General features: G+C 41.8%; 1 protein-coding gene across 7 annotated transcripts in view; it reads right to left on the bottom strand.

The window, feature by feature from the left end:
• The window catches only part of immp2l (inner mitochondrial membrane peptidase subunit 2), a 531,344-nt gene that overhangs the window by 493,261 nt on the left and 12,075 nt on the right, over positions 1–26,008 (bottom strand). For all 7 annotated transcript variants that reach the window (XM_072552094.1, XM_072552096.1, XM_072552097.1 and 4 more), the window contains exon 3: positions 1,740–1,843. In XM_072552094.1, the coding sequence (XP_072408195.1) occupies positions 1,740–1,843 (104 nt within the window). The remainder of the gene's footprint in view (positions 1–1,739; positions 1,844–26,008) is intronic.

Raw genomic sequence — 26,008 nt, 5'->3', positions numbered from 1 at the left:
TTAAAATAACAGTTCAAGGGTAATGTCTGTTTAATTAATAAGTTGAGGTTTGGAAGTAAGAAAATTGATGCACTATCTCTGAGCTCAGTAGAGACGAGAGGGCTGTAACTTGTTTACCCAATAAGAGATATAAATCATATAAAAGTAATTATCTGGTGGAAGAAGTTAGACCATCTTTGTAAACAAGGTAGGATGGGAGAGATGAGAAGAGGGTAGGAACGAGAGGTGCAAGATGGGGAAAGGGGAGATAAGGAAAGGGGAGACATGGGTCAGGGAAAGGGGGGAGATGGGGGCAATGGAAAGAGGGGAAAGGGGAGGGAGGGAGATGGGAGAATGGAGGGTAAGAGGACAAGGCGGAAGGAGAGTGATGGGGAAGGGGGTGATGGGAGAAGGGGGAAAGGGGGTGATGGGAGAAGGGGAGGGAGGCGATGGGAAAAGGGGGAGTGATGGGATAAGGGTAAAGGGAGAAAACAGAGGTGATAGGTGTTAGTGGAAACAGCTAATCTGAAAAAGGGACTGTTAACTCCATTGGAGTTATCAATTCATCATATAGATATTAGTGTCAAAAGGTTTGGTTTTGAAGCTAAAGTTAGTATCCTCAATGTACCATGTTACCATGGAAATAGGTTGCAGGGATCCTTCCTTTGTGTGGGCTGTAACTTTGTGTTTCTGCTTCCAGAAACAAACAGCTTAGCCTAAGAATGGACTGAAAGTTGAGGGAGCAAACGGGATAAATGTTAGCTAGGCCTATACCTTAAACAAAAAAAGCACTTTATTGTTCACTGCAAAGAATGCTTGCTGTCAGTTTGGAGGTAGAGTCCATGACAGGAATAGAAGTTGGAAGATTTATCTAGCTTCGAGGAGGAGAACAGTAACTCTCATAACCCTCCGGGAAAAGGCAGCAAAAAAGATTAGATTAGATTCCCTATAGTGTGGAAACAGGCCCTTCGGCCCAACACGTCCACACCGACCCACCAAAGAGTAACCCACCCAGACCCATTTCCCTTTAACTAATGCACTGTGGGCAATTTAGCATGGCCAATTCACCTGACCTGCACATCTTTGGACTGTGGGAGGAAACTGGAGCACCCAGAGGAAACCCACACAGACACGGGGAGAATGTGCAAACTCCACACAGATAGTCACCCGAGACTGGAATCTAACCCAGGTCCCTGGCATTGTGAGGCAGCAATGCTAACCACTGAGCCACCATGCCACCCCAAACTTCTCATAGAGAAGTTTATTTCATATTTTGCTCTACTTTCAGATATGAAATATTACAAGAAAAGAGGTAAGTCAATTGAGTTTTAAAACAATATTAATTCAATGCATTTTATTCTGTTTCATGATTGCTTCCTTCACAAAATGATACATGGCCAAGGAAATCTACAGAGTACAGAAGACTGTTAGGGTGAAGCTAGGCATAGTTTTATCTGATGCTTTCTGCAATCTTTCATTTTCATAACTGGATGACATGAAATAATGAATCACACCAAACAGATCCAGGCAAGCAAACAGAAAACAACCAATCACATCAATATCAAAAATATTTAACAAATATGGTTCTTTTAGAGAATTCTTTAATTGAAAACGTGAATACCAGTCACAAGATTATACTCTGAAGATTGCCTTTGAAACAAACACACAAGCCAGTAACACAATCAATGTACATTTTCAAAGCTGAAAAGTGATTCAGAAACATATCCATTTTACTGAAAACTACAAGATATATTACTTACACCAGGGAGATGACATCACCACGTTGTACTTCATAGTTCCGCACACTCCATCGATTTAAAAGCACAACATCACATGTGGTTCTTCCCGGAGGATTTAATGATGGCTAGGAAATAATTAGAAGAAAATAAGTATCCAAAAGTGAAAATGTAAATTCTGTGCGTGTTATGTCAGTTCACTTCAGAGGTGAGCAGGCCTTCCACCTCCACCCTGCCTGTCACTCTCATCGCTGGGAGTGGATCACACCAAGGAGGCTGAACCTGCCTCTGGGCAGGACAGACAGAGCATATCTGAATTCTCCAGCCACAATTGCCCTAGGGCCACCAAACCAAATCTCCAAAGTCAACAGGGCAGGCTGCTTCTGCTTCACTACCGAGTGTGAGATTGCAGCTAGGTGTAGTGGGAGAAAAACAAAAGAGACAACCTTTCTGAGAACCCGTATGTGGCACTTCAATGTAAATACATGACTACATTTTAAAACATTCACTCATCATCTGCATGTGAGTGAATGCCATTTTATCTGCAACTCTAAGACTGAATGTACAGAAGTTAACCATCTTTAATTCTACAAGATGCTTTATGATCCAAGGTGTGAATTGAGCAGCTGCTGCAGCTGTGCAATCTGTACAACCTTGGAAGGTGATTGCTAGTTTGGTAATGTGTGTGAATCTTTCCCGGGTGCAAACTATTGCTTGGGCCTCACAGCCATTGTAATGTTGTATGACATGGTCAAGACTAAGTTATATTTCAATGGGTTTATTTGGAAGTACTAGCTTTCAGAGTGCTGCTCCTTCATCAGGTAGCCTTTTGTGATGACATGTATCTTTCAACGGCACTGTGTTGGGGCCTGTTTAATGTTTCTACTCTTTGAAGAATCTCACAGCGCACTAAAATGCAGTCCCTTCCTTCAGAGAATGAATCACTTATTCTGCTCACTCCAGCTATGTGGCAGCCATTTTCAGCCCTATTGCACACTTGCTATTTGGATCACAGTCGAAGGGGGCCACAGTTACACTTCATAGAATGAGTCACAGACTCAGCCTCTCAGTCTAGGTGACTCCCCAAATCTTCCTATTTCCTTTTTGGTTGCCCTTCCTTTCAATCCTTTTGGCTTTGATTTTCCTCATGTTCTCACCTAACTCGTTTATTTCACTGCTCATCTCCTTACTCTATTCCCTGAACAGCACAGATTTGTTGGAGGCAGATCTTGTCTAACTTGAGTTTTTTTTTGAAAAGGCGACTAAACATATTGATGAGGGTAGGTGCAGCTGATGTGGTTTCAATGGACTTCAGTACAGCCTTTGTCAAGGTCCCAGATAGAAAGCTGGTCCAAAAGGCAGAAACCCCTGGAATCCAAAGCAAACTGGACCCAAAATTTTAAACAAAAAAAAACAAAGAGCCAAGTCCCACAAGCAACGTGTGAATAAACAGATAAAGTTGATTGAGACATTCATATTGGTCACAACACAAGGGAAACATCCTTTTCCTGAAACAATATAATGAGATATTTTATGTTTATCTGAAACAGGGGCTCAATTGAATGTCACATCTGGGAAAAATACTGCTATATTTGCAGCTCATGCACATTGCTGCACTGAGGTGTCGACCTAAGTATGTTCTGTTGTGAATACCTGATTCCATAGTTCATAGTGCACATTACTTTTGGATTTAGAAATTAAAGTCTTAACTCCAAATGACTAAAAAGAAACCTCAGTTGTGAATGTACGCATGCGATTGATTGTCAAGGATTGTGTCCTGAGATGCTGCTTGCTGCAGAGAAATATGGAGGCTCCTCACAGCCAACGGTGAGCTGAAGTTTTAGGTCTCAGCTCGGTCTTCTATGTTGAGAATTCTCAACATCCAGATTGTTCAGTCCGGTTGGTAAGCTGAACATTAAAGAGGCAAGTTGCAGTGCCAATCAGACATTTAACAAGCTACAGTTTCCTCTTGATTGATAATTCGCCACTAGCAGCAAAATTAGACCCTTGGTCTGACTGAATCTCCCTGGGTAGCCCATACGGTGTGAAGAAAGTTACTAACTCTTCTACCACCCTTTTTGCCTTGATACTCCATAATGGAATTGCCTCAGGTAATCTGATAGACACATCCATTATGATTAACAAGTACTGGTTCCCACTTCTAGTTCTCAGGACCTACACAATCAATTATAGAACGCAGGAAAGGTTCTTCAAATGTGGGCATTGGCAACAAAGGTGCTGGTTTTACTACCACCTGTAGCTTACCTACCACTTGGCATGTATGACACGTACAGCAAACGTTAACCACATCCTTGTGCATTCCAAGCCAATAAACATGTTTTAGCCTGAGTCTTTCATACACCTCGACGACCTCCTACAGGTAGTTCATGTACTACTTGTAACTTCCTGTATGCATGCTACTGGCAACACAATCTGGTGTACTTTGGCCCATTTCTCCTCTGCACTAACCAACCGTGGTCTCCATTTCCATCTTAGGATTCTACGTTTCAGGTAATAACCCTCAGAAATATTCTCTACCTCCTTTTCAGAGTACGCATCCACATATATATTTTTTATCGTCTTGTCTTGCTGTTGCAAATCCCTTAGCCTTTCAGGACGAAGCACTTCTGTCTGACCCTCTGCCTGTTCAGGTTTTCCCTGCACCATTTCCTCAAAGAGGATGTCTGCTAACTGAATCTCAACTCCTTCATTTTTCTCTTTAGCTTTTGTTTCATGCTGTGACTTATGATAGTGGGATCTGCTTACTAAACAGTCTCGGAAAATACCAGGATATTTTTCTTTTAACTCCTCAGTTTTTTTTTGGTCTTCCTTGGGCTTTTTCACAACAAGGTGTGTCACTCCCATCTTGGACCCTGCTAAATCTTTCCCAAGAACAACTGGCTTCCTGGAACTGACACTGTCAATCACTCCCACTGTTAGTTCCCCAGGCTTGAGCTGGCATTCCAACCTGATCTTACATAGGGGAATGCTGAATTTCTGTCCATCTATCCCACAAATTACCACACTCTCAGGTAACAGATCAGAAAGAGTGCAAATTCACTCTTCTCTTACTTTTAGAAACTGGTTAGATTGCCTATCTCTCAACATTATAACTTTTTGCCTTCTCCCCCTATTCTGAGTAAACTTTACCAACAGAGGCAACTTCTTCTCAAGATCAGGCACTAACTGGCCAGAAGCTTGTCTTATGTACAACATGTACTCATCTGCTAATTCTGCTAAGTCTGACCTGGTTCCTTCTTTGTGTTTCTGAACTGCTGTCTGTATGCTTCTGGTACCAATTCATAAGCACTTAAAATAGCCTGTTTAACCTCTTCATGATCTCTTAACCCCTCATCTGACAGTGCGGCAAATATCTCACTAGCTCTGCCTACCAGTTTAGTCTGAACTAGCATTATCCATAAATTCTCGGAGGACTCCATCTCCCGAACCAATTTTTCAAATGAAATAAAGAAGGCTTCAACATCTTTCTCATCAAAATGTGGCAGAGTTTTGACATATTTGTATATATCTGTACCCTCTTTTTTAATTTCCATCCTGCTAAATTGACTTTGCTGACTAAGTCACAAATTTGCAAGTTCAAGTTCTCTCTATTTTTGCTCAGCTAAGAACCTTCTCTCTCTTTCTTTTTCCTCTATCACTCTCTTTCTTCACACTCTCTGTCTCGCTCCTTTTCTTCTCTCTCTCTCTTTGCTCAACTAAGAATCTTCTCTCTCATTTTCTTCTCTCTCTTTGCTTAACTTCTAACTCATTTTTCTAACTCTACTGCATTTGTCTGTTTCTCTGAAATACCTAAGTGTTTGAGTAATTCCCTTACAATTTCAACTTTACTTTTGTCCTTGGTTAAACCCAAAATCTAACCTCTTTGCTAATTCTAAGAGCATGATCTTTTCTTTTTCTAAACCTTTTTGGCAAACTTGGGTATCATCTTCAAACCCTAGAACCTCTATAGCCATATTAAGATCCACTTCTCTCACTTTTAATTTAACCAACCACAAGTCACCGAAGTTAAACCATCTGTCTCACCTATGTTAGAAAAATACACAACACCAGGTTATAGTCCAAAGGGTTTATTTGGAAGCACTAGCTTTTGGAGCACTGTGGAGGACTGAGCTGTAGGGAGAGGCTGAACAGGCTGCAGCTGTTTTCCCTGGAGCGTCAGAGGCGAAGGGGTGACCTTACAGATGTTTATAAAATTATGAGGGGCATGAATAGGGTAAACAGACAATGTCTGTTCCCTGGGGTGGGGAAGTCCAGGACTAGAGGGCATAGGTTTAGGGTGAGAGGGGAAAGATAAAGAAGAGACCTACGGGGCAACTTTTTCACACAGAGGTTGGTATGGGTATGGAATGAGCTGCCAGAGGAAGTGATGGAGGCTGGTACAATTGCAACACTTAAGAGGCATTTGGATGGGTATATGAAGAGGAAGAGTTTGGAGGGATATGGGCCGGATGCTGGCAGGTTGGGATATCTGGTCGGCATGGACAGGTTGGACCAAAGGATCCGTTTCCATGCTGTGCATCTCTACGACTCTATGCCTATGTCTCACTGCTCCTTCATCAAGTGGTTGTTCATGAAGGAGCAGCACTCTGAAAGTAGTGCTTCCAAATAAACCTGTTGGACTATAACCTGGTGTTGTGTGATTTTTAATTTTGTACACCTCACTCCAACATGGGCACCTCCAAATCATATCTCACCTACATTTTATTTAAAGATCTAGGACACTAACTGGCAAGTGGTTAAATCTACTGGGCTTTTTTTGTCCCCTAAATCTATTCAAATCTGTCCAAAACTCAGACTGGATCTGTATGAAATTATCCAAATCATGAATCTGAGATCCAAACTACTTAAATCCCGGCAAAGAACACCCAAACTGTTACAACATGGAGTCAACCCCTCTGCTAATTTAAACACGACTCACAGAGAAGCTCACCTTGTGCTGTAATCTGTTAAATTTCGAGAGGCAAAGAACTAGCCCAGAGGTCACTATTTAAACTAAAAGTTAACAATTTTATTCTTTAAGTCCAAAAGAGAACACTGAACAATTATTTACAACTCCTTCCTCTTAAGCCTATCTTTTATTTCCCACTCTACAATACTGGTCCAATAAAAACCCCAATTAAGATTTACAAAAAAAAATTCAAATTTCAAAACCAGCCAGCTGTCGAATCTTTTTACATATTCTTCTGCAGATTTTCCTCTGTTGTCTTTTCTTCAGTATTCTGCTTCACAGGTCTTTCATATGAACAGGTACCTTTCAGAGAACTATTTAGCTTGCAGCGTATACTTGTTGGTTTTCTTGGCAGTTCTCCCCCTAACTGTTCAAAATGTCTGTTTTTTTACCCAAAAGCATCAGATCATTTCATTGGTTTGATATCATCCCAAACAGTAAAATTCAAATTCAATTGGATTTTGGTCTCTATAATTTAAACAGATTGGCTGAATTTGAAATTGTTTTTGTTCCATGGAAATTCAGCTTCAGCTATCTGTGTCAGCCAAATGTTACATTTTTACCTTGTTAAGGACACTCTGTGCTTTTAATCAGTCCTTGCCAGCTTCCTCTCTCTCTCTCTTAAAGGTACAATACACACCTGCACCTTCATAACACAGACTATTGTTCTAGAGATATTTAAAGTTGATAGTAAGAGAATAAAGCTTGGAGCAAGAACCAAAAACAAAGTCTTCAGTCTTTCCAATATTTAGTTGAAATTTCTAATACCAGATAAACAATCTGATAATTTATTAAAACTGAAGAAGTCAGGAGAGATAGTGGTGAGATACTATCTGGGCCTATCACAGCACAAGAAAAGTAATACTGTCCCTTGGGATGAGGTAAGGGTGTAGGGAACATGGGAGAGTGGTTCTTAAATGTGCTCTGGACTGCTTTCTTAGTCAAAGTGTTTTAGACCAACAAGTAAGGTGGCAATACTTAGAACAAGGCCCGGAAAACAAAATAGAGTATGTACCTAATATGCAGGGGCATTGAAACACTTAAGAAGCATAGAAACATAGAAGATAGGAGCAGGAGGTGGTCATTTGGCTCTTCGAGCCTGCTCTGCCATTCATCACAATCATGGCTGATCATCCAACTCGATAGCCTAGTCCTGCTTTCTCCCCATAACCACTGATCCCAGTCACCTCAAGAGCAATATCTAGCCACCTCTTGAATACATGCAATGTTTTGACATCAACCACTTCCTCTGGTAATGAATTCCACAGGCTCACCACTCTTTAGGTGAAGAAATGTCTCCTTATCTCCGTCCTAAATGGTCCACCCTGAATCCTCAGACGGTGGCCCCTAGTTCTGGACGCACCCACCAATGAGAACATCCTCCCTGCGTCTACCCTGCTTCGTACTGTTAGAATTTTATAAGTCTCTACGAGATCTCCCCTCACTCGTCTGAACTCCAACAAAAACAATCCTAACCTAGTCAATCTCTCCTCATATGTCAGTCCTGCCATCACCAAAATCAGCCTGGTAAACCTTCGCTGATGTCCTTTGAGAGCAAGAGCATCCTGCCTCAGAAAAGGAGACTAAAACTGCACATAGTATTCTAAGTGCAGTCTCACCAAGGCTTGTGTAACTACAACAACACATCCCTGTTCCTGTATTCGAAACCTCTCGCAAAAGAGGCCAATTTACCATTTGCCTTCTTTATCACCTGCATGCTTACCTTCAACAACTGGTGCACAAGGCCACCCAGGTCCCACTGCACACTCTCCTCACCCAATTTACAGCCATTCAGGTGATATCTGCTTTCTTGTTTTTGCTTTCAAAGTGAATAACTTCGTATTTATCCAATGTATCTGCATCGGCCATTGATTTGCTCACTCACCCAACCTGTCCAGATCATGCTGAAGGACCGTTGCATCCTTGTCACAGTTCACCCTCCCATCCAATTGGCTATCATCTGAAAACTTTGAGATGTTACATTTTTTTTCCCTCATCCAAATCATTAATATATAGTGTGAATAGCTGGTGTCCTTTCACCAATAGTTACTGTCTGCCAATTTGAAAAGGACCCTTTAATTCCTACTGTTATGAAGATGTTGGTGTAATATACCTTCAAGAGAGTTAAAAGCGAGCAGTGACAGAACCAAATGTTCACATTAAGTTATTATGTAACCTTCTGGTCCAGCAGCTAGGGTAGCAGGTTGCCTGGAAATGACATGACAGATTTGAATTAAGCCAATCAGTTTAAATTATACCCTGAAAAATACCAAACTCCAATCCAATTTGAATTTAGTATATTGACAATCTTAAAAGCCAATGACACAATCCAATGCCTTGTGGGGGGGGGGGGGGGGGGGGGGAATAAGACCATGGAAAATTGAATAGTTGAGAGGAGAACTGCCACCAGACCAAAGCTGTAGACTGCTAGTCAGAACTCTCTGAGAGGTACCTGTCTAGAGAAGGAGTTTGCATGTAAACAATCAATGAAAACTGACCTGCAGAGCCAATCTACCGCCAAAGATAAAGAGAAAATTCGACTGCTGGCTGGTTTTAAAATTTGAATTTTTCTATAAATCTTAACTGGAAGTTTTATCAGACTAGTATTATAGAAGGGAAGGTAAAATATAGGTTTGTGGAAGAAATTATAAATAGCTGTTAGTTAATTATTCTTTGCCATACTTTAAGAAGTAAATTTGTTAATTTTTACTTTAAATAGTTCTTGGCCACTTGAATTTTCACAATTACTGCATGGAGTAAATCGTTTCTGTGTTGCTTGTTTTAATTAAGCAGGAGGGTTTACCCCGTGTCATAACACTACTCTTTATTTCCTCTTTGTCAAACAGTTTTCTATCCAACTCAATACACTTACCCCAATCCCATGTGGTTTAATCTTGCACAATAATCTCTTACGCAAGACTTTGTCAAACGCTTTCTGAAAGTCCAAATATACCATATCAACTGGCTCCCCCATGTCAACTCTACTAGTTACATCTTCATAGAATTCCAACAGAGTTGTCAAGCATGATTTCCCTTTCATAAATTCATGTTGACCTCTGTCTGATTCTGCCACTGCTTTCTAAATGCTCCACTATAAAGTTCTTGATAAGGGATTTGAGAATTTTCCCGACTACCGATGTTAGGCTTACTGGTCTATAATTCCCTGGTTTCTCTTGACCTTCCTTTTTGAATACTGGAGTAACATTCTCAACCCACCAATCTGCAGGGGCTTTTCCAGAGCCTGTAGCATCCTGAAACATTACCACCAATGCATCTGCTATTTCTACAGTCACTTCCTGAAGAACTCTGGAATGGAGATTATCAGGCCCTGAGGATTTACCCACCTTCAATCCCCAGAATTTTCCCAACAACATTTGTCTACTAATATTGATCTCCTTCAGTTCTTCCCTTTTTGTAAATCTTGCATTTTCCAACATTTCTGGTGTTTGATTTGTTCCTCTTTTGTGAACACATAATCAAAGTATGTATTCAGTTGCTCAGCCATTTCTTTGCCCCCTATTGTATATTCCCTCATTTCTGACTGTAGGGGACTTATATTTGTCTTCACTAGCTGCTTTCTCTTCACGTACGTATAGAAACACTTAGTGTCATTCTTTATGTTCCCTGCAAGATTATTTTCATACTGTATTTTCCCCTTTTCAATCAATCCCTTCATCCTTCTTTGATCAATTCTAAACTGCTCCCAATCCTCAGACCTGAAGAAATGTTACACCCAAAACATCGACTTTTCTACCTCCTAATGCTGCCTGGCTTGCTGTATTCTTCCAGCTTCCTACTTGTTTACCTTGGATTCCAGCATCTACAGTTTTTTTGTCTCTATTATTTTTCTTGGCCAATCTGTATGCTTCTTCCTTGGATTGGATACTTTCTCTAATTTCCTTTGTAAGCCATGGATTGGTCCTCTTACCCATTTCGCTTTTATGCCAGATAGGAGTCAACAGTTGTTGCAGTTCCCTTATGCATTCCTTGAATTATTGCCATTGCCTAGTCTAGGGGTGGGGAACCTGTGGCCTTAAGGCCGCATGCAGCCTTCTAGGCCATTGTGTGTGGCCTTTTGAATGAATCCAAAGTTTGCAGAACAAATCTTTTATTTTTTATTAATATGTTTATATTCATCCTTTATTATTTTTATTTTAATCTGCAGGAATGTAGATTTAAGGTTACAAATAGGTCAGCCATCTAGAGGATCAGCTAAAACAGCAAACCTCCACGCTGCAACCAAATATTCCAATGCTTTCCTACAAAAAACAGACAACAAAGTCATTAAAAGGTTAGTTAACTTTAGAATTAACATTTTTAAAAATTTTTTTTAGTTAGTACATAGTAGTTAGATTTTTACAAAATAGTGTGAATTTTGAAGAATATATAATTGAAGTTTCTTGGATGCAGCCTTATTAGACTACAACTAACATATTGCAGCCTTCCAACATGAAAAGGTTCCCCACCTCTGGCCTAGTCACTGTCATCCCTTTCAGTACCTCTCACCAGTCTATCAAGGCCAACTCATGCCTCATATGTTCATTGTCTCCTGTATTTAGATTCAGCACCCTAGTCTCCGAATCAACTCTCTCACTCTCCATCTTGATAAAGACAATATTTGGTTTTGTTATAAAATATTGATAAGTAGAGGAAACAATGATAGTTCTCATGAGATATAAAGGAAAGTAGACCAATTGTAACACATAATTAGTAGCCAAAACGGCAGACAAATAATGAGAAATGATTAAATAGCCACTTATTCCCACAAGTAAAGTGAGTGCAACACTTCCTAAAGAACCCTGGATCAGCAGTGAAAGGGCAATTAAATTGTGAATTTAAAACATGTGTGACAATTCCAATAAAAAAAAAGTAAACCTTGAAAAAAAAGGAAAAATTATGAAGATAGTTAATAGATTAGGAAAAAATAGAAAGGAAAATAATAAGTTATGCAATAAGCACATCAAAACCAAAATAATAATCAAAAATACAGCCAATGAAAAATATCTAATCAGAATGAAGGCACAGTGAACAAACAAAATTTTTAATTTGCTTCAGCTTTCAAAGAGAAAGACTCAGAGGGTATGAGGAGGTACTGTTTCAAGTGCAATAGGCATAGATAAGCAAAGAGAATCTAGCTAAACAGAACTTCATTTTTACAAAATGAACATTTCAACATTCCGCATCAATCAAAACAATTATTCAATTTTAAAGTGCCACATTCTCATATTCATGAATTTAATTTATATAATGTTCAAAGATTTTCAACAGTATGAAGTATGAAGATCAGCATGAAGTGCAGGTAATAAGCAACAGTGGAGTGTGCGCAGATGGAACCATAATGGAATGCTCAGCTAACTGTAATGCAGTTTCTACTTCCTCCATGAAGGCAAGTTGCCAATGTGTTAAAACCACATCTAAAGTAAAAGATTAATAAGTAACAGTCACAATTCAGTACAGAAACAGTAAGGGAGGAAGAAAGTTGCTAGATGATGGTTTTAATAGCCACCTGAGTGTGAAATTAGAAAGTGATTTGTATCAGAAATTAAAAACACATCTAGTACATTTAATTACAAATTAAATTGCAGAATAACTTCAGGATTGGTTGAGATAAAATCAACAATATGCCTCTCCATCTGGATAGGTGCTAGGTATACATGAAGGAATTTGTGTGTTTGAGCTATTCCTTTCATCAATATCTTATTCTTTTAAAGTACAGAATAGATCAACGCCATTTGCTAACATTGCAAATTATCTTATGATCCCTTTGAAATTCGTTTTGCAAAATTCACAGAAATATACATTATACAAAATTCAAACTATAAAAGTGGTTGATCAGGAGAGATAAAATATAACCCTACACTTACATCTTCTAATCAAAATGATTTTTTTTTCAGACAGTTAATAATGAATACTATAGAATAATCTTTGAGTTTATCACAATAGTTGACTTCTTTATGAAGTCATAATGTAAGACATTGCATCAAACATTACTGCCCGCAACGATTAAGGATAAATGATATTTTCCACAAATAAGGTGTTTGGGGTTTACCAGTTTTTAGAACAAAATTAAGAAAAGAGGCATGAGATTCTTCTGATTTTCTTACTTCTAATGACCAAGAATTATTAATTCGTTCATTTGATCACTCACTCACTGTTACTTCAGGAACAAAGTGAATATCTAACTAATGTTTATTGTCATTTATTTGACAAAAACGGAATTCAGTGTGATCTCAGAAGAGTTTGAGCATTTTTTGTTTTTTAAATGGGATGTTGGATACTTAAAAATACAACTGTCTCGCTTGATCATCCAAGGACCAAAAACTATCCAGTTTTGCTGGTTCACAAAATAACCACAGAACCTGCTAGCGAATCTCTGTGTTATAAAAGCGATCTTACTTATGAATTTCCCCAATTATAGTTCTTAGGAGTGCCTATAAATCTGCAACATTTTAAATGCATTGTATTCCAATTTATGTTGTTATGAATGACTAAATATTATCTCAGGTATTCCATCACCATAGATCTTTTCACAAAAAAGCTTCCATGGAGAAAAGCATGACCGTATTATAGCTAAGGACATGTGCTTATATATTATTTTCAAAGACTTCAAGATTACGCTGCACAAAAACACTTAATTACTGTAACTGCGTCCAAACAATTTTTCTAACAACTACCAGGCTTGTACCCCTGACAAAATGCATGCTGGTGATGTCTGTCATTTGATGTCTGATTGAATATCTTTACCAGGGATATTAAATATTGCTGGTCAGTTGTAGCATAAGTCAGCAGAAATTGTTGAACTGTCTTCACTTTGCACAGACAATACCGCCTAGATGAAAGATGCACTGCAGATTTTTCAAAGCCTTTCAGTTAATTAAGTTCTTGCAGCTGTTCACCATTATGTCCTGCCTAGATCTCTTAGCCAATTGTGCGCTTAAGTGACCCTCTTCTCCTTAATAATAAAATGTGCTTCTATATTCCAAAGAAACTGAAAATGTGTTGCTGGAAAAGCGCAGCAGGTCAGACAGCATCCAAGGAACAGGAGAATCGACGTTTCGGGCATAAGCCCTTCTTCAGGAATGAGGAAAGTGTGCCAAGCAGGCTAAGATAAAAGGTAGAGAGGAGGGACTTGGGGAAGGGGCATTGGAAATGCGATAGGTGGAAAGAGGTTAAGGTGAGGGTGATAGGCCGGAGTGGGGGTGGGGGCGGAGAGGTCAGGAAGAAGATTGCAGGTTAGGAAGGTGGTGCTGAGTTCAAGGGATTTGACTGAGACAAGGTGGGGGAATGGGAAATGAGGAAACTGGAGAAATCTGAGTTCATCCCTTGTGGTTGGAGGGTTCCTAGGCGGAAGGTGAGGCGCTCTTCCTCCAACCGTCGTGTTGCTATAGTCTGGTGATGGAGGGGTGCAAGGACCTGCATGTCATTGGTGGAATGGGAGGGGGAGTTGAAGTGTTGAGCAACGGAGTGGTTGGGTTGGTTGGTCCGGGTGTCCCAGAGGTGTTCTCTGAAACATTCTGCGGCCTGTCTCCCCAATATAGGGGAGGCCACATCGCGTGCAGCAGATGAAGTAAATGAAGTGTGCCCGATGTGGCCTCCTCTATATTGGGGAAACAGGCCGCCTACTTGTGAAACGTTTCAGAGAACACCTCTGGGACACCTGGGCCAACCAACCCAACCACCCCGTGGCTGAACACTTCAACTCCCGCTCCCATTCCACCAATGACATGCAGGTCCTTGGACTCCTCCATCGTCAGGCCATAGGAACACGACAGCTGGAGGAAGAGCGCCTCATCTTCCACCTAGGAACTCTCCAACCACAAGGGATGAACTCAAATTTCTCCAGTTTCCTCATTTCTCCTCCCCCCACCTTGTCTCAGTCCCAACCCTCGAACTCAGCACCACCTCCTTGGATGCTACCTGACCTGCTGCGCTTTTCCAGCAACACATTTTCAGTTCTCATCTCCAGCATCTGCAGTCCTCACTTCCTCCTATATTCCAAAGAAGTCAGTATTTTAAAAATGTATTATTCATGCAGATGTGAGCGCTTATCACTGGGTGGGCCAGCATTAATTGCCCAGTTCTAACTGCCCTTGAGATGCGGTCAGAGCTGACTTTTTGAACTGCTCAATCCATTTAGAATTATGGATAGGTATTTAGTGGTGCTCCCCAGTAGTCAACATTAGGAGTCTACTTTTTTGATTAATGATAATGATCCGAACTTGGCAGACAACGCATGATACAAAATTCAGAAAGGTAGTAAACTATGAGACTTCAGCAAGAACATAAAACGACTGGCAAAATGGAAAGCCAGGTTACAGATAGAATTTTATGAGGAAAAGTGGGAAATATACACTTTGATAGGTGTACAAGAACTGAGACATCTGGGAGGTACATGTACACAGTTTTTGAAGGTAGCAGACCAATTTGGGAAAGCTGTTAAAGACATATTTGGGATCCTTGGCATTATAAAGGCGTAAGTGTGTACTGTACATTCAAGAGAGGGAGGAAGCTAGCAAAGACTGACTAAAAGCACAGAGTGTCCTGAACAATTTAAAATGTAACACTTGGTTGAAACAAATAGCTGGAGTGCATTGCTGTGGGGAAAAAATAAATTGAATTTCAGCCAATCAGTTTAAAATTTGCCCCAATCAAATTTGAATGTAATGTTTTGATGACTTCAAACCAATGAAATAATCCGATGTTTTGGGGTATAAAACCAGTCATTTTGAACAGTTAGTGGGAGAACTGTCAACAACACCAACAAGCATAGACTGCTAACCAAACTGCTCTCTGAAATGTACCTGTCCATAAGAAATCTGTGCAGGAGAACACTGAAGACCTTGAGAAAAATCTACAGAGGAAAATTTACAAGGGAAAATCGACAAAGCTGACTGGTTTTGAACCATGATTAATTTTTTTGTAAATATTAATCAGGGTTTTTTAATCCAGCCAGCATCGCAGACTGGGGGAAAAAGATAGATTTAAGAGAAAGGAATTGCAAATAGTTGTTTAATGTTCTCTTTTGGACTTAAGTTGCTAATTTTTATTTTAAATAGTGACCTCTGGGATACTTCTTTGCCTCTCAAAATTTGACAGATTACAGCATGAGATAAGCTTCTCTGTAAGTCAGATTTAAGTTAGCAGAGGGGTTTACTCTGTGTCATAGCAGTTTGGGGGCTCTTTGCTGGGATTTGAACTGTTTGGGTCTCAGATTCGTGATTTCAATAGGTTTAGACAGATCTAGTCTGAGATTTGGACAGATTTGAATAGATTTGGGGTACAAGAAAAGCCCAGTAGATTTAACCACTTGCCAGTTAGTGTCCTAGATCTTTAAGTAAAACGTAGGTGAGATATTATTTGGAGATGCCCGTGTTGGAGTGGGATGTACAAAATTAAAAATCACACAACACCAGGTTATAGTCCTACAGGTTTATTTGGAAGCACTAGATTTCAGCGCGCTGCTCCTTCATGAACAACCACCTGATGAAGGAGCAGTGCTCCGAAAGCTAGTGCTTCCAAATAAATCTGTTGGACTATAACCTGGTGTTGTGTATTTTTCTAACATAGGTAGGACAGATGGTTTAATTTTGGTTACTTGTAGTTAGTTAAATTAAAAATGAGAGAAATGGCTCTTAAAATGGCTAAAGAGGTTCTAGGATTTGAAGATGATTCCCAAATTTGCCAAGAAAGTTTACAAAGAAACAAAAAAGCCCATATTCTTAGAATTAGCAAAGACGTTAGAATTGGGTTTAACCAAGGACAAAAGTAAAGCTGAAATTGTAAGGGAATTACTCAAACACTTAGGTGTGTCAGAGAAATAGAGAAGTGCAGTCAAGTCAGAAAAACTTAAATTACTATTGAGGAAAATGGAGTTAGAAGATGAACAAAGGGAGAGAGAAACAGAAGAAAGAGAGTGAGAGAAGGTTTATGGTTGAGCAAAGAGAGAGAATATGAATTTGAGACATTTCAACTTAGTCAGCAAAGTCAAGCTAACAGGATGTAGATTAAAAGAGATGGTAGTGATATATGCACATACTTCAAAACTCTGCCACATTTTGATGAGAAAGATGTTGAAGCCTTCTTTATTTCATTTGGAACATTGGCTAGGCAGATGAGGTAGTTTGAGGATTTATGGGAAATGCTAGTTCAGACTAAACTGGTAGGCACAGCGAGTGAGGTATTTGCTGCGCTATCAGATGAGGGGTCAAGAGATTATGAAGAGGTCAAACAAGCTATTTTAAGAGCTTATGAATAGGTACCACTAGTGTATAGACAGCAGTTCAGAAACATAAAGAAGGAACCAGGTCATATGTATGTTGCATTCGAAAGAATTAAACATAGTCACTTTGTTGAAAAGGTGTGGGCCTTAAAGATAGATAAGACATATGAGGCTCTAAGAGAGATTATTCTGCTGGAGGAGCTTTAAAACTCACTTCCAGAAATGGTGGAAGTCATGTGAATGAATAGACAGTTCAAGAAGTGAGATGGGCAGCAGAGTTAGCAGATGAATACATGTTGGTGCATAACACAAGCTTCCTGCCAGAATTTCGTCCTGTGAGGGACAGAATTTGGGAGAAGGGGAGATCCTACACTACGAAACAGTGAACACTGATTACAGTTTACCACAGATTAAAGAATCCTTACAGGATGGAAAGGAGATGAAAAGCCTCAGTGTTTTCACTGTAATGGAGTGGGACACAGAAAATTACAGCGCTGGTGGTTCAAAAAGGGCACTTGGAAAAGGAGTTTTCACTGCCAGAAAGTGGGATACGTAAAGTCACAGTGCTGGTTGTTAAAGAAAGGCACTGTGGGAAAAGATGTGGTTAAAGAAGCTAAGCCAGTATCATTAGTGAAAGTAGTAAAGGAAACCCCAAGAAGAGCCAATGAGCTGCAGGAGCGTGCACAACCTAGGCAGAGGCTTGATATGGAGTTAGTGCCTGATCTCTATAAAGAATTTGTCTCTGTGGGTAACGTTTACTCAGAAAGAACAAGGGGAGAAGGGCAAGAAGTTATAATTTTGAGAGATATACAATCTAACCAGTTTCTAAAAGTAAAACTGAACAAATTTGCACTTTTTTCTGATCTGTTACCTGAGAGTGTCATTTGTGGGATAGATTAACAGAAATTTAGCGTTCCCCTGTGTAAGATCAGGTTGGAATGCCAACTCAAGCCTGGGGCCTGGGGAAGTAATAGTGGGAGTGATTGCAGAGAGTCAGTTCCAGGAATCCAGTTTATTCTTGAGAAAGATTTAGCAGGGTCCAAGGTGGGAGTGACACACCTTGTTGTGGAAAAGCCCAAGCAAGACCAAGAAACTGAGGAGTTAAAAGAAAAATATCCTGATATTTTCCTAGATTGTGTAGTAACCAGATCCCACTATCATAAGTCACAGCAGGAAGCAAAAACTAAAGAGAAAAATGAAGGAGTTGAGGTTCAGTTATCAGACACCCTGTTTGAGGAAATGGTGCAGGGAAAACCTGAACAGGCAGAGGGTCAGGCAGAAGTGCTAAGTCCTGAAAGACTAAGGGATTTGCAACAGAAAGACAAGACGCTAAAAGATATATATGTGGATGCGTACTCTGAAAAGGAGGTAGAAAATATTCCTGAAGATTACTATGTGAAAGATAGAACTCTAAGTGGGAAATGGAGACTATGGCAAGTTAGTGCAGAGGTGAAATGGGCTGAAATGCACTAGATTATGTTGCTGGTAGCATACAGACAGGAAGTGTTATGGGTAGCACATGAACTGTAGGAGGTCACCTAGGGATACAAACGACTCAGGCTAAGGCACAAAAACATTTTTATTGGCTTGGAATGCACAAAGATGTGGTTAACTTTTGCCATATGTGTCATACATGCCAAATGGTAACTAAGCCACAGGCGGTACCTTTGTTGCCAATTCCCCCATTTGAAGAGACTTTCACGCAAGTTCTAATTGATTGTGTAGGCCCCCTCCTGAGAACTAAAAGTGGGAACCAGTACTTGTTAACCATAATGGGTGTGTCTTCCAGATTACCTGAGGCAATTCCCTTCGGGAATATCAAGGCAAAAAGGGTAGTAGAGGAGTTAGTAGCTTTCTTCACATGGTATGGGCTACCCAGAGCGATTCAGACAGACTAAGGGTCAAATTTTACTGCTAGGCTGTTTAAGGAGGTTGTGGATAGCTTAAGTATACACCACTTTAAATCCAATGTGTATCATCATGAATCCCAGGGAGCTTTAGAAAGGTTACATCAGACCTTGAAAAGCATGTTGACAGCACACTATCAGGATTACCTGAATGATTGGGATAAAGGTATCCCATTCGTATTGTTTGCCATTAGAGATGCCCCAAATGAATCTATTCAGTTCACTTTCTTCAAGTTAATACTCGGGCATGTATCAAAGAGCAAGAGGCTCTTTGAAATTAATTAAAGAAAAATTGACAGGACCAAAGTTGGAGATCTCACACTTAGATTGTGTATCAGAGATGAGGGACAGATTAAATCGATTAGGTGAGTTAGTTAAACAGCACCTAAAGAGGGCACAGCATAGAATGAAGCAGGTGGCAGATAAAACCTCTGAGATTCAGACGTTTTCCTCAGGGGATGATCTGTTAGTACTGTTACCAGTGATAGAAGATCCCTTCAAAGCCAGATTTAATGGTCCCTATCAAATTGAGAAAAAGTTGAGTCAAGTGGACTATCTAGTAAAGATACCAATAGAAAAATACTGTATCGGGTATGTCATGTGAACATGTTGAAACCGTATTATACTAGAGAGAAAGAACTGGAGAAACAGGTGTTAGTTACTGCCTTAAAGAGTGAGGAATCAAATCCAGATATTGTGGATCTTGATGTGCCTCAAAATATGTTTAAAAATGAATAATTCCTTGAGGATTGGGACAGGTTGGTAAACTATCTGTCTCTGGAGCATAGTATGCAGTTGAAAGATTTGTTACTTTAGCATGAAGATATATGCAGGAATCAAATGGAGAGGACTAATGCTATTGCACATGAAGTAGACATAGGGAATACTGTTCCAAAAAAAGCAATACCCCTATCAGCTCAATCCTTTGAAAGCCAGACAGGTCCAGAAGGAAGTGGAGGCCATGCTCAACAAGGATATCATCGAACCAAGCCAGAGCGAGTGGAATTCGCCGACCATCCTCGTTCCCAAACCAGACAGGACTCAATGATTTTATGTGGATTATCGGAAGGTCAACGCCATAACAAAATCAGACTCATCCCCAATACTGAGATTGGAGGACTGTATTGAGAAAAGTTGGCAAGCCAGTTACATCGTCAAATTGGACTTATTGCGTGATGACTATGCTAGTCCTTACTAGCTTCCTCTCTCTTAAGGATAGAGCACACATCTACACCTCATAACACTTCCCCCTTAAGAGAAGAAAAGAACCATCAGAAAGAAAAGATGGCTTCATTTTTTTCTCTATCCCTTAACCACATTATCATGACATACACATAACTTTCATCTAAGTTCATATTAATTTCTTCCCACATATATAACATTGAATAGATACCAATCTTATCTATACTTATCAGTTAAATCCATGATAATGCATCTGCGATTACTTTCTTACGATCTGCAACATGTGTGATTTGTAAATTAAAAGTCTGTAACGTAAGACTCCAGTGAAATAGTCTCACATTCTTGCCTTTAAAGCGTTCAAAGAATGCAAGAAGATTGTGATACGTGTACACAACTGTCTCCGACACATTGTTTGTGACAAATTTATTAAAATGTTAGAAGGCCCATATCGAACTCAATAGTTCTTTTTCAATCATGGATTATTTCCTCTGGTGGATGTTGAGTTTCTTCAAAAACTAGCCAGTGTTAGTAAAACCCATCTGGGTCACTAATTTCCGTTAGGGAAGGAAACTGCCATCCTTACCTACACTATACTTGGCTGACTCTAACAGCCCTCGAAGATAGGCACTAAATGCTGGCGGGGCCTTCATCCTGCAAATGAATTTTTAAAAATGCATCAGCAGCAGCTACATTGTAGGTCCTCCCCTGTGAACAGGGGATTATGGAGTGCAAAAACAACATGGGCTATGTCTCTTGCAAAATGGAGGCCAAATACCTTGAACAAAATGGTCCCAGTAACTATGCTTCCAACACCATGGCTGTGCAGGTGGAAATGCTTGCCCACTAAGGAACACAGAGAATCACATTTCAGCTGGAAATTCCCTGCCTCATATGCTGAGAGCGTTTGGTAGGGTTGTAGAGGCTATGGCATTAAAAACTTGTCCTCGGGCACCCTGTAGATACCAGTCAAATGTGACTGTCCATTAATTGGCTGTGTGGGACCTATTTTGTGGCTAACCCCAGTATCATCCCTTTTGAACGACAAAGGGAATGTGTCGGACAAAGTAAGCGCCCTTGAATGCTATCACCAGAGTCTTGACTGCTATTGGCGAAAGTGAGGACTGTAAATGCTGGAGATCAAAGTCAAGACCTCAGATGCTGCCTGACCTGCTGTGCTTTTGCAGCACCACTCTAATCTTGACTCTTGACTGCTATCCCCAAAATGGTCGGTGATGAGAGCAACTTTAGACACACATTGCTGATGGTGTGAGATAATCAAAGGTTTTCTGATAGAAAAAAAGCACCCCGTTGTCATGGGGGAAGAGGTTCCATGCTTTCATTTCAAACATGTCATCCTCCAGTGGGGAAATGAGACTACAGCAAACGTTAGAACTGTTCATGTCCTTTTTCCGTCTACATTGGTGAAAAGTTAATAAATTGATTACTAAGCTGTGCCACCAATGTGCCCTCAAAATATCTGTTCTTCCCTTTGCCTACCACAACATCTAGGTACTGCCCTTCCATCTGGGTAGCGGACAGTTTTTGGTGAGTGCTACACCCTAATGACAATTAAAACTTTGGCAAGTGCCCTTTGAGGGCTTACGACCTTGAGAGTTTCCTGAACAGATGTAGGCATACCATCCTTGGCTTCAGCTGCTGCAAACAATGGAGTCACTAGCAAAAGGAAGGCAGAGAGGGAAGGAACCTCTTGATAGTTTGGAGGGAGGTCAAGGAGTCACTGCCAGTTGATCCTCCTACCTGTGGGTGCCTGCTGGCACCATCCTAGCTCAAGTTGAAGTCGCACCTGGTGAGGTTGAGGTGCCTCGTTCCCATCTCACTTTGCTGATGATACTGAGCATCCATTTCTAAATACATATTGCTCTCTGTATTATGTTCCATCTGCTAAGTTCTTGTCCACTAATTGAGAACGTCTGTTTTGTCTTTATAATGTCGTCAATTCTTACTTTCTCAACTAATTTTATTCCGTCAGTAAACTTAGGTACAATGGACTCAGTTTCCTCACCAGAGCCACTGATGTAGATTGTAACTCTGACTACTCATTATCATATCCTCATCACCATTGCTCAAGTGACTCAGTATCATATATTCATACAGCACAGAAACAGACCCTTGGGTCCAACCAATCTGAACATAATCCCACCTGCCTGTTCCTGGCCCATAACCCTTCAAACCTTTCCTATTCATGTACTTATCCAAATCTCTTTTAAACATGGTAATTGTACCCATATCTATCACTTCCTCTGAAAGTTGATTCCACACACTAACCACCCTCCATGTAAAAACATTTCTCCTCATTTTTTTTCAATCTTTCTCCTCTCATCGTAAAAATGTGCCCCCAGTCCTGAAATTCCCCATCCAAGGGAAAAGAAAACCACCATTAGCTGTATCTGTACCTCTCATGATTTTATAAACCTATATAAGATCACCTGTCAACCTCCTACACTTCAGTGGAAAAAGTTCCAGCCTATCTTTATAATTCAAGCCTTCCATACCCAGCAACATCCTGGTAAATCTCTTCCATACCCTCTACAGCTTAACAATTTCCTTCCTATAACTGGGCAACCAGAACTGGACACAGTACTCCAGAAGAAACCTCACCAATGTCCTGTACAACCTCAACATGACTTCCCAACTCCTATACTCAAAGGGCTGAGCAATGAAGGCAAACATGCCAAACGCCTTTTTAACCACTCTGTCTATAAATGACACAAACTTCAAAGAATATTGTACATGCACCACTAGGCCCCTCTGTTCTACAATATTAATTTATGATTTCTATTATCTATATCATTATTTCTAAAAGATTGGCCTGTAGTTTCTTTGCATCAAATTTTGAATAAGTATGAAACATTTGCAATTCTCCACCCCTGTATCTAAGGAGGATTGGACAATTTTGACTGGTGCCTCCATAATTTCCACCCTTACTTCCCTAAGTATCCTTTGATGCATTCACTATTCCAAGGCACTTATCAATCCCATTTGGAGCTCCAAGCTGCTTTGGACACCCTGAATTATGGTTTGTACTCTCTGCATTCGGTAAAATAAATACATAATAAGTGCCTAAATCCCAATGATAGCCTGATAGCCATAAGAATGATAAAATATTCTACACACTTATGACACCAGAAAACATTTTAACAACTGAGGAGAAAGTGAGGACTGCAGATACTGGAGATCAGAGCTGAAAATGTGTTGCTGGAAAAGCGCAGCAGGTCAGGCAGCATCCAAGGAACAGGAGAATCGACGTTTCGGGCATAAGTCCTTCTTCAGGAATAAGGAAAGTGCGTCCAGCAGGCTAAGATAAAAGGTAGGGAGGAGGGACTTGGGGGAGGGGCGTTGGAAATGCGATAGGTAGAAGGAGGTCAAGGTGAGGGTGATAGGCCAGAGTGGGGTGGGGGCGGAGAGGTCAGGAAGAGGATTGCAGGTTAGGAAGACGGTGCTGAGTTCGAGGGTTGGGACTGAGACAAGGTGGGGGGAGGGGAAATGAGGAAACTGGAGAAATCTGAGTTCATCCCTTGTGGTTGGAGGGTTCCTAGGCAGAAGATGAGGCGCTCTTCCTCCAACCGTCGTGTTGCTATGGCCTGGCGATGGAGGAGTCCAAGGACCTGCATGTCATTAGTGGAGTGGGAGGGGGAGTTGAAGTGTTGAGCCACAGGTGGTTGGGTTGGTTGGTCCGGGTGTCCCAGAGGTGTTCTCTCAAACGTTCCACAAGTAGGAGGCCTGTCTCCCCAGTATAGAGTAGGCCACATCGGGTACAGCGGATGCAATAAATGATGTTTAGATTAGATTACTTACAGTGTGGAAACAGGCCCTTCGGCCCAACAAGTCCACAACGCCCCGCCGAAGCGCAACCCACCCATACCCCTACATCTACCCCTTACCTAACACTACGGGCAATTTAGCATGGCCAATTCACCTGACCTGCACATCTTTGGACTGTGGGAGGAAACCGGAGCACCCAGAGGAAACCCACGCAGACACGGGGAGAATGTGCAAACTCCACACAGTCCTGCCTGAGGCAGGAATTGAACCCAGGTCTCTGGCACTGTGAGGCAGCAGTGCTAACCACTGTGCCACCGTGCTGCCCCAAATGTGTGTGGAGGTGCAGGTGAAATTGTGGCGGATATGGAAGTATCCCTTGGGGCCTTGGAGGGAAGTAAGGGGGGGGGGAGGTGTGGGCGCAAGTTTTGCATTTCTTGCGGTTGCAGGGGAAGGTGCTGGGAGTAGAGGTTGGATTGGTGGGGGGTGTGGACCTGACGAGGGAGTCATGGAGGGAGTGGTCTTTTTGGAACGCTGATAGGGGAGGGGAGGGAAATATATCCCTGGTGGTGGGGTCCGTTTGGAGGTGGCGGAAATGACGGCAGATGATACGATGTATCTGGAGGTTGGTGGGGTGGTAGGTGAGGACCAGTGGGGTTCTGTCCTAGTGGCGGTTGGAGGGGCGGGGCTCAAGGGCGGAGGAGCGGGAAGTGGAGAAGATGCGGTGGAGGGCATCGTCGACCACGTCTGGGGGGAAATTGCAGTCTTTGAAGAAGGAGACCATCTGGGTTGTACGGTATTGGAACTGGTCATCCTGGGAGCAGATGCGGCGGAGACGAAGGAATTGGGAATATGGGATGGTGTTTTACAGGGGGCAGGGTGAGAGAAGGTGTAGTCTAGGTAGCTAGATCGGTTTATAGTAAAAGTCCGTGTTCGGTCACCCGAGATAGAAATGGAAAGATCGAGGAAGGGAGGGAGGAGTCTGAGACGGTCCAGGTGAATTTGAGGTCGGGGTGGAAGGTGTTGGTAAAGTGGATGAACTGTTCAACCTCCTCGTGGGAGCACGAGGCAGCGCCGATACAGTCGTCGATGTAGCTGAGGAAAAGGTGGGAGGTGGTGCCAGTGTAGCTGCGGAAGATAGACTGTTCCACATATCCAACGAAAAGGCAGGCATGGCTGGGGCCCATGCGGATGCCCATGGCTACTCCTTTGGTTTGGAGGAAGTGGGAGGATTGGAAAGAGAAGTTGTTCAGGGTGAGGACCAGTTCAGTCAGTCGAAGGAGGGTGTCAGTGGAAGGGTACTGGTTGGTTCGGCGGGAAAGGAAGAAGAGGAGGGCTTTGGGTCCTTCGTGATGGAGGATGAAGGTGTACAGGGACTGAATGTCCATGGTGAAGATAAGGCATTGGGGACCGAGGAAGCGAAAATCATGGAGGAGGTGGAGGGCGTGGGTGGTGTCCTGAACGTAGGTGGGGAGTTCTTGGACTAAGGGGGACAGGACCATGTCGAGGTATGCAGAGATGAGTTCGGTGGGGCAGGAGCAGGCTGAGACAATGGGTCGGCTGGGGTAGTCAGGTTTGTGGATTTTGGGCAGGAGGTAGAAACGGGCGGTGCGGGTTTGTGGGTCTATGAGGTTGGAGGTGGTGGATGGGAGATCCCCTGAGGTGATGAGGTTATGGATGGTCTGGGAGATGATGGTTTGGTGGTGGAAGGTGGGGTCATGGTCAAGGGGGCAGTAGGAGGAGGTGTCCGCGAGCTGGCGTTTAACCTCAGCGGTGTAAAGTCGGTGCGCCAAACTACTACCATGCCTCCCTTGTCTGCCGGTTTAATAGTGAGGTTGGGGTTGGAACAGAGGGAATGGAGGGCTGCATGTTCCAAGGGCCAGAGGGTAACACGCGGCGTGACATCGAACAATTCTTCCGCACCTTCACCTCCGTGCCTACTTCTTCAACCAAGATTCTCGCCCATCCTCTGACGACCCCTTCTCCCGCCTCCAACACACCCCATCCACCTGGACACCCCATGCTGACCTCTTACCTACCCTCGATCTCTTCATAGCCAACTGCCGCCTCGACATTAACCACCTCAACTTCTCCACCCCTCTCGCCCACTCCAACCTCTCACCTACCTTCCTAACCGCAATCTTCTTCCTGACCTCTCCACCCCCACCCCACTCCGGTCTATCACCCTCACCTTGACCTTCTTCTACCTATCGCATTTCCAACGCCCCTCCCCCAA

This window comes from Chiloscyllium punctatum, chromosome 32 (assembly GCF_047496795.1).
Source record: "Chiloscyllium punctatum isolate Juve2018m chromosome 32, sChiPun1.3, whole genome shotgun sequence".
Taxonomy (NCBI): Eukaryota; Metazoa; Chordata; class Chondrichthyes; order Orectolobiformes; family Hemiscylliidae; genus Chiloscyllium; species Chiloscyllium punctatum.
This window is presented reverse-complemented; position numbering and strand designations above follow the sequence as displayed.